The following is a 9,398-nucleotide window of genomic DNA, read 5'->3' on the forward strand; positions in this document are numbered from 1 at the left end:
GGCGAACAACCACCGGGATGGGGACAGCACCGCCAATGGGCCCCCTCCGTGCCCTGGAGGGGCCCCCCTTGCACACCCACATTACACAGGCCTTTTCTTACCCCTTTCCCTCCCAATTCCCCAGCGTTTTCAGCATCTCTGCTTGTTTAGGGAGGAGGATCTTTAACCCTTCACAGCTTGGCTCTGGCAGGGCACTCAAGGGCACTCTTTTCCCCTAGGTATTTATTGCAAGGCCTCCCTTCTGCTTTCCCGGAGGAGGGAAATTAGGAATGTTTTGGCTCATCAGAAGTGACTTGCCCTTCAGATCCGCTTGTGGAGGCGTGAGAAACCTTCTCTCTTCTGGAGCTGTGACTCCTGGCTCTCAGCCCGTGGTGCAGAGGCAGAGCAAGCGCTGTCCCTTCTGTGTGTGTGTGTGTACACGTGTGCATGAGTGTGTACGTGCGTGTGTGTTCATGTGTGTGGTGAGCAGGAAGAGGCGCTGCCCATGGGCCATGCTGGGGTACGCAGGTCACATCCCGTGTGCCCCCGCAGGCATACACACATGCCTGCACTGCCCACCTGCATGTGCCCAGTGGATGTGCTTGCATCTGGAGAGGGGGCACATCCTGGAGGGGGATGCCCCTTCCTCTCTCTGTGTTTCCTTCTCCTGCATTCTACAAGAAATCTGGAGAGGGACTTTTTACAAGAGCAAGTAGTGACAGAACAAGGAGAATGGATATAAACAGTCAGAGGAGAGATTTAGATTAGATAGTGGGGAAAAAAACCTGGAACTGCCCAAGGAAGTTGTGACTGCCCCATCCCTGGCAGCATTCAAGGACAGGTTGGACACAGGGCCTTGGAGCAACCTGCTCTAGCAGAAGGTGCCCCTGCCCGTGGCAGGGAGTAGGAACTGGATGAGCTTTAATGTCCCTTGCAACCCAAACCATTCTGTGAGTCTGTTTGTGAGCCCTGGCTGCACTCTGCCCCTGCCATGCTGTGCTGGGGCCAGGGCAAAAAGGAAACTGCACCCTCTGTGGGTTACAGGACCATTTAGGAATCACTGTCAGTCATTACCCAGAGTAGGCTGAGTGGTCCACAGCCTGGCTGCCTAAGACAGATGACAGACAGAGAAACATCCCAGCACCCCCAGCATCTCCTGTCATGGTGCCCATGGCTGTCCATTTCCTTGCTGAGTGCCAGGCTCACCTCCACACAGGCTCACCTCCTGTCTGCCTTTGCCCACCCACATTCACAGTGTAGGGAAAGGAGAAATGGCCTCCAAGGAAGGAATTGCTCCCCATCCTCCCCATGTCACCCCATTGCTCCCACAGGGCCCTGCCCCATGCCAAGCCCCATGGCACTACCAAGGCACCCCTTTGTGCCTCCCTCCCCCCTTGCCCAGCCCATCCCAGCAGCAGAGACCCACCGGAACATGGTGGGGCGCAGGGAACCCCCATCTTCATCACCAGGGAGGCTTCGGCCCCGCCACATCGCTGGGACCCCGAGGCCACTGTGGGCCGAGGCCGAGGGGGGACGGGGGTGATGGGGGCCGGACCCCGCAGCCGCTCCCAGGGGAGCCCCCCGGCACCCGCACTGGCCTGGCGCAGGGTGACCGAGAGGCAGCTCCGCTTCGTGGGGGCACCAATGGGGCTGTCCCGCCGCTGCGACGGGGTCGGGATGCGACTGGGGCCGCCTGGAACGGGCAGGTGGCCGCGGTGATGGGCGACGTCCTCCTCCATGGCTGCAAGAATGAGGGCAGGGTCCCGGCGGTCCCCCCTGCCGGGGCCGCGGCGTCCCGGGGCGCAGCTCCCCGGCAGCGCTGCCCAGCGGCCAGCCCGCCTCCGGGCAGGACAATAGCGAGCCTGTGCCCTGTGCCCACGCCTAGCGCTGCGGCCGCTCCTGCCCCTGCCCTGGCGCCTTCCTGGCTCCGTGCCGTGGGCAGCCCCGCACCATGGGCAGCCCCACGGCACAGCCCCTGCCCTGCTGTCCTGATGGGAGGTGATGGAGCAGTGCAGACCCACCGGGTCAGGCCGGGGCTGGCTGCTCCCAAGGACAACCGGGGTGATTGGGAAAAAAAAAAAAAAAAAAAGAAAATCTCTGAATTTTTTAAATGTTTCTCCATCCTCTCACTCCCCCCCCCCCCCCCCCCCCCTTCAAATAGCAAATTTCAGTTACAGGATTATGCCCTCCTGAGAAAGTTCGCTCACCAGGCGTTCATCAAGGTTAACGCTTCTTTCCTTTACTCTGGTTTTCTTCTGCTGCTTCATTATACTGATTGTTTCTTAATTTTGTCAGCTTCGGGGTCGAGCAAGCAGCTTTCCACTGTGCACCTTCCTCACCATGAAAGAGACTTCGAAGGGCAATGCAGTGACAAAGGAAGGAAGAAGAAAAGTGTTTTGGTGGAACAGGATGAGAATATGTGTGTTTTGTTGGGCAAATGGGAGCAAAGAGGAGAGATGGGCACACGTAGCACCCAAAGCATGGCACCCACAGTGGCATGTCAGGTCATGCACCCAGCCTTTGGGTGGCCAGGGCTGAGGGCTGGAGGGATAACAACAAGCTGCGAGGAGTGCTGGGGATAAGGACAAACTAACTTCTCTGCTACTTTAAAGGCAAAGAGACAGAGAAGGTGGAAAACACCAACCTGATCCTGGGCAGTATGCCCAGCACTGAGTATCTTGCCTGATGCTTTACACAGTTTAATTCAGTATCTGTGACTATTTCACTCTCCCCTGAGGTCTCTCTGGCTGCACAGGTCCCATAGGGGTGTCACAGTCTCAGTTTTCAGGCAGTGTTTGCATTTGGCTGAATTATTCCTAGATAGCCCTGTGGCATAACCGGCACAGACACCACGCGGATGAGGACCTATCCTGCTGTAAAGGAAACCTCACTGCACGCTGGTCCTTGCTACCTGCCTAGAGCTGCAGGGAGGCAGCTTCCAGGGGGAACAACAGGAAAAACGAGCATTGGCCACGCATTTTGTCACATAATTTTATTCCACTGGGGAGGGCTTTGACACCGCTGGCAATAAAGTCCTTCATACACATGGAAAATACCTGGCTTAATACTGGCTGCATTAGGACTGACAGCGCGAGACAAGCCAGAGGAGGTGAACAACCAGCTTCTCTCTAGTCCAGCCCTGACCTGTTTGTTGTCTTCTTTTTGCTTGGTTTCTATAGCAAGTCATGAGCAGAGCGGAGGTGAGAACAGGCAGGACAGCACTCAGAGGAGGGCGCAGAGGAGGGCGCAGGGGAGCCCCACCACACCACGGATGCCGGCCGGGTGAGGGCAGCAGCAGCAGACCCAGCCCTTCGGTTTTACCGGGCTGGTGGCTTTTCCCGCTTCTCTTCCCCCTCAGCGGGTGAAAGCAGGTTTGGAGAAGGTGCGATGGCAGAGCAGTCTGCACTGGCGCAGGCCCCAGAGACCAGACCCCCCTTCCCACAGGGACGGTGTAACCTGTCCCTGGTGACTCCAAGCCCCTCAGCTCCAGTACAGAGTGTTTTATTGCTACACCATGTCTCAGCTGGGGTCCGTGCTCAGTGCAGCCCCAGCTGCAAGGGAGTGGAGGCGAGGAAGAAGGTTTCCAAGCTGGCACTTGGAGATATGGCTGTGTTGTGCCAGAGGGCAGGGGATGTGAGCCATGCAGACCATGCAGCCCAGCCCCACGGCATTTCCCTTTCACAGCTCAAGTCACCAAGGCACAAAAATACATGGGATTTACCTGTTTCAGGCTGCACCTGCACTTTGAGCAATTGCTTGCCAGGGCAAGCATTACTTTGGGCACAGGAGTAATCTCACTCACTGCATCTCCCTGCAGAGCAAGACTCCCCAGTTAGGGTACTCACATCTCTGTTTTTTGGCTGAATGTAAGGACTTAATGAGGGATGAAATGTCCCAGAAAGACTCAAGAATATTTGCAGGATGTTCTGACCCATTCCTTCCTCAGCCAGAAACCATAGAGCTAGAAATTAATTTTCATCCCCAGAGAATTACCCACGGACCATCACTCACTCAAACCAGCCCAGGACACCCTCCTCCTTTCTTTGGGAATAGAAGAGAAAGCTTCCATTGACGGGTTCACAGGAGAGACTGAGTGACATGAGCCCGTCTAGGACACATGGCAGATTCAGGCAGCTGGCTTGAGGGACTCCTGCTGCCCAAAGCAGCCATCAGGGACTAAACAGAGACAGCACCCTGGGGATGTGGGTCACTCTGCTACTGGCAGGTTCATGAGGCGGCATGGGATGCACAGACTCACGCAGATGTGGTGGTGGCATTGTCTGACATCCCCTGGGACATTAGGAGTGGGGCACACAGGGCCCTGCATGTCCAGGGTACTCACTGCTGCACCCACTGCATCCAAAGGGTGGGTGTTGGGGTAGTAGGAGAGGTGATGAGAGGCTTTTGAGACAACCTGCTGCCACAGGTTCAGAGCTCTCCCAAACCTGCCTGTACACACTGGGCATTGCACTGGCTGGGCTGGCAGGGAGGGAGAAGGTGTGATTACCAAGGGACCTTTCATTTGAGTCATTCACCAGTCTTGGCCATGGGAAGGAGCAGAAGTCCTTGGCTGGGTGAGGGCTATGAGCATGTGGGAAGCCCTGAGCCTACAGTGCCACACAAACCTTGCCTAAGAAACAAAGGGGCAGAAAGGTGAGTGGTGAGTACAAAACTCAGACCAGCAAAGAGCAAAGCTGCTATCAGCACAGCTTGCACAGGGCCAGCCTGTCATCCGTGCTGAGGCTTGCAGACTGCTGTCCATGCAGGAGAGGCTCTTCTGGACTGGATGGGCAGCGTGTCAGACCTCGGGCACCCCGAAGGCCAGGTTGTCCCGAATCATCAGTGTCTTCCGAAGGTCTCGTTCCATTATCGGCCTCTGAGTTCGCCACTTATGGGCTTCCTGGAGTCCTGGCTCAAAGTAGTAAATGCAAGCTCCAAAGCCCACCAGGATGAGAATAGAGATCATCAGATACACCGGCACAAACCAATCCAAGAAGTGGGGCATGGCTGCCAGAGAAAAGGCAAGAAACCCCATGCAGTGTAAGCACCCAAGAAACACAACAAGCTTCATGATGAGACACCTGCCCCATCAGCAGGGCCCAGCCTCCCTACACCCTTCCTCATTGCCCCACCACACTCTGGTTTGTGCTAGGTCGCACACCAAGGCACTTCAGCCTTTGGAAGAGAGCAATCCCTTTGGCTCATTGCTGGCACCCCCTCACTGAGTGGCAGTCCTGCTCCCTCCCCACAGACAGGGGTGAGCCTGAGCCCCCAGCCCTGCTCCTCATCTGCTTGTAGGGGATTCTGCTGCTCTTTTGCCTGATGCTCCATGACCCCTCTGAATACCCAGTCTGAGCTGGTCTGGCTCGGGGTTGAGCCCTCCCTTGCTGCTCACCTATTTGGTGTCCCGCTTTGCCAAGGCTCAAGGACCTTGCAACGCTTGGCTGAACAGAGCCCAGATCCCACATCACATCAGGTGCTGGGCAGCGGGAGCCACTTACCAGGGGCAGCCGATCTGTCTTGCCAGGAACCCCTTGCCACCCAGGAATGAGGTGCCGAGTCTGCAGCAGTGCTGCCCTGGGGGACAAAAAACAACACAGACGCATGATCACTGTCGAGCCGGTGCTAAAAATGAGTGAGGAGGACAGAAAACCTTTTCCTGCCTGGCCACCAAGGCTGAGGCTTTATGGAGGGGCAGGCAGATGGGGTTCCAGCCCCACAACCTGCTGGTGCCCTGGCCAACATACACCCTGACTCAGGGCAATTTAAAAGCTGTAATGGCACCATGTTTGTGCCCAGCCCTTATCCCCATCCTTTGCGATGGCGCAATCCGCATTACAACCCACAGTAGTGCCAGGCTCAGGCACAAAAAGCAGCCCTACAGGCTTGCCCTCCAGTGAGGGTGTTGAAATGCCCCTTGATTTCAGTGGCAACAGATAAGGCAGAGCTGCACCCATGCCAAGCTCCTGCTTTTCCAGATACCTGAAAGATGCCACCTGCAACTGTCCCCTAAGACACCCCTCAGCCTGCAACCTCATGTCCACTGCCTTCCTTGTGTGGGGCACTTAAGGGGAGGCTGGGGAGAGCTCTGAGCATCTCCATCCTCTTTCCTGCTTCTGGCCTGTGTTTCCTCCCACTTACTGGCACGGATGTTGATACTTATCTGTCCTCCTTGCATGACAGGGAAGACCTCAGAGGATTTTGCCCCCTCCTACCATGCTGTTTGGCTTTCAGCAGCCACTGGATTTGCTGCTCATGGTGCTGCCCCTACCATTGTCAAGTCCTGGAAGACTTTTTCCATCTCCCTCTCAATGATTCACACCTCCCTTTTGCCAGGTCCTTGCTCCACCTGATCAAGACCAAGGGGACTGGGCAGCTCAGCATCAGCCACCATATGGCTGGGAACAAAAGGCAGCCTTGGTGCTGCTCCCACCTCTTCATGGCTGCCTCTGCCTCCCTCAGGAGAAGCTCCCTGCCCCAGCCTGCAGTAACATTGCAGATGTGTTGTGGGGAGCAGGGATCCTGCTGTGGGGCTTCCAGAAGGAATTAAGCACAGACCATGCCTCCTGACAGGAGTCTGAGGTCCAGGTTTGGCAAGAGGCCCCTCAGTGCAACTTTCCTCCATGCTCTGCAGAAGCAGCTCCTGTGCACCCCCTGCACCCCTCAGCTGCTGCAGCCAGGCTGGAGGACAAGGATGCTGCAAACCCCTCTTCCAGAGGTGCCTCTGCCATCAGTCCCAGCTCATGACACCAATGGTCAGAAAAGGTGACTCGGGCTTGGAGCCCCCGGTGCAACGGGAGAAAAGCCAGCAACCCCATTTCCTTCCCTGACCGTCTGATTTCCAAACCTGGGAGTGAAGCTGCCATCCAAAAAGTACCGCAATAAAAAGCAGCCTTACAGACTTCCCAATTTATCCTTTCTCTGTAGCCAGCAGCGCCAGCACTTCCCAGCTCCTCGCCAGCAGCCTATTCTTCAGTCTACTTGCTATGCAGCCCTCACCTTGTGCTGCTTCCCCCCTCACTCGCCTGTCCCTAGCCCCAGTGAAGGATCCTGGCCATGGCTAAGCTGAGGTGTCATTCCCCACACACACAGCCTCTGCAGGACTAACCCAGCAAAGCCCTTGCTCTTGTCAGGTGGGTGAGCAGATTTTGGCTGAAAATGCTGAAAAGAGGGAGTTTTAGTCAAAGATGTCAGCTTTCTGGAGCAGCCCTGCATATATTAAATGTGCCTTAACCCTTGCTGGACCAGTAGTACTCAGCACCCCATTTTGCAATGGGATATCTGTGACCTCCCAGAGACAACGTAAGTGTTCTTGGTCCTTCATCTGAGGCAGCATCTCACAGAGGTAAGCTGACTGACCCTTTAGAAAACTCTCCTACATGTGTCATTCCAGCCCCTCTCCTTCAATGTCACCCCTGCATCCCTTCATGCCACCTCCTGCTGCCCCCCCCCATGTGCTGCGGGTGCCCTTGTGATGGGCAACCCAGGGGCATACTGAAAGTGACCTGGCAGAAACTGCTCAGGAGAGGCCAGGAGCAGGGAGAGGGGGCTTGCAGGGGACATAGAAACACAGTGGTGACCAGGCAGGGGTGAATGAGGCAGGAGTGCCATGCAGAGTGCCAGGACATGGGTGACTTCAGGCACAAAACCTTCCCGTGTGAATGGGTGGGAGCACACACCAGGTTGCAGCGTTACCAGCCATGGGCTCACCCCGACTATAGAGGACTCCCCAGGACTGGGCACCCCGGGGCAGCTTGGGGCAAGGGGCTGCCGATGGCTGGGGACCAGGACACGACCCCGCTCCCATACATTGCATCCCCGACAAAACCCCATCACCTGCCCTGCAACGTGCCACCTACCTCCTTCCACGGCCGCAGGGAGACGGGGTGAGGCTGCTCCCTCCGGCATCAGCCGGGCCGGTCGGGATGAGTCGGGCTCTTTCCCCAGCTGGCAGTGCCAGGGAGAAGGGACCCCGCTCCGGGAGAGGAAGGCGACAGAGAGAGGCGATACGCGAAGGGCGGGAGGGAAGGAGGGAAGCCAGGAGGGAATGAGGGAGGGAAGGAGGGATGGCGGGGGCGTGCAGGGGTGACACGCAGCCTCATTTCCCACCGCGGCTCCTGCGGGCTTCCCCCATCGCCTCCCCGGCAGCTACAGCCCCCCTCCAGCCTCTCCAGGGCACCCTCCGCCGGCCTCAGCCCCCGAAGGAGGGAGCGTCTGCACCAATTGCATCCCCGCGTAGGGGAGAGCTGGAGGCGGCGGGAGGATTTTAGCAGCCGTCGTTATGGCAACGGGCTTCCCGAGCTCACCCGCACATGGTACCCGGGAGGGAGCCACGGGAGACGCGGCCGAGGCATGTTCTTCCCTCTTCCCGCATCACCCGCAGCCCGGGCTGCAGCGCCGGAGCCGCTGCTCTCCACCGGGCTGAGAAGGAAGGATGGGGCTGGGGAGGAGGCGAAGTGCTAGGGGACACGTGTGTAGGCTCGGGATGATGGAAATGTACGAGATGTTAAGGTTTCGCAGTTCTACCGGTGAGCCCCGCCAGGGGCTGGGGCTTGTCAGCAGCGGGATGGAGGCAGGGGGAGGCAGGAGTGAAAGGGGGAGGGAGGTTAGTACTCCCTTTGAGGGGTTTATGCAAAAATGAAATAATCAACACTGACCAAAACTATCTTCCAGTGGAAAACAAAACCATCGCTGCCTGAAGTAGTGTTTTTGCTTTCAATGGAATACACTGTTTCCCAGACCCATACCTGGCCCTGTCACGGCTGCTGCAATGTTAAAACATTTTTGGCTTTTCAACGCAGCACAGAACAAACACCACCGAACAGCTACCAAACTATTTTGCTGTTGTTGTTGTTGTTTGTGTTTTGGGTTTTTTTTTGTACACAGGGAATTTTTCACCATGACCCAGCAGTCGTTTAATACAAGCGTTCTAACAAAATCCATCCAACAACTCGCTCCAGCCCTGCCCGCTTAGCCTCTAACACCTACAGCCCTGCAGGGCACCTGCAAGGGGTGGTTGTCAAGGCCTGGTGGCTACTAATACCCACCAAACTGTCTGAGCTCCAGATTCATGCCCGCTACATGCCTATGCCCCAGGAGCTGTGAGGTGCAAGGTCTGGCTTCCCAGTAGATTGTGTTCCAGGCACAAAGGGATTCGTTCCCTCCCCAAGTTCGTCACAGAGCCCATATGTGCTTGCTAGCTCCAAAGGTGATACACCCAAGGGACCTGTCTCCTGGTCTGCGCTGGGGTTGCATGCATTGGTGCAGGGATAGGGCTGTGCTAGGAGCTGTGGAAGGTGGCTGGCACACTCCACCATTTCCTTCTGATCCTCCTTTTGTCCTCCCAAGCCCCACTTCTGCTTGATGTAACTTCATAATAGCTTACAAGCATTGAGTATAGGCTCGATATACCCCTCTAC

At 56.7% G+C, this 9,398-nt stretch overlaps 1 protein-coding gene across 2 annotated transcripts; it reads right to left on the reverse strand.

Moving 5' to 3' along the window:
- Positions 1–2,954: 2,954 nt before the first annotated feature.
- On the reverse strand, positions 2,955–8,319 carry SMIM45 (small integral membrane protein 45). 2 transcript variants are annotated; one of them, XM_061450694.1, is made up of 3 exons: positions 8,089–8,319; positions 5,481–5,556; positions 2,955–4,986 (listed from the first exon to the last, which is right to left on the reverse strand). In XM_061450694.1, exon 3 carries the CDS (start codon positions 4,982–4,984, stop codon positions 4,778–4,780), a length of 207 nt encoding a protein of 68 aa, XP_061306678.1. In that variant the 5' UTR covers positions 4,985–4,986; positions 5,481–5,556; positions 8,089–8,319; the 3' UTR covers positions 2,955–4,777. The 2 variants fall into 2 exon arrangements, with proteins under 2 accessions (XP_061306678.1, XP_061306676.1); XM_061450692.1 differs by having other exon boundaries at positions 7,839–8,318.
- Positions 8,320–9,398: the final 1,079 nt, after the last annotated feature.

This window comes from Pezoporus flaviventris, unplaced genomic scaffold (assembly GCF_033815535.1).
Source record: "Pezoporus flaviventris isolate CSIRO_AGI_PZ_B2104156 unplaced genomic scaffold, CSIRO_AGI_Pfla_v1 ptg000011l, whole genome shotgun sequence".
Classification (NCBI taxonomy): Eukaryota; Metazoa; Chordata; class Aves; order Psittaciformes; family Psittacidae; genus Pezoporus; species Pezoporus flaviventris.

Excerpts from the sequence above, each read along its gene's own strand:
- SMIM45 (XM_061450694.1), bottom strand. The coding sequence starts at position 4,984 with ATGCCCCACTTCTTGGATTGGTTTGTGCCGGTGTATCTGATGATCTCT.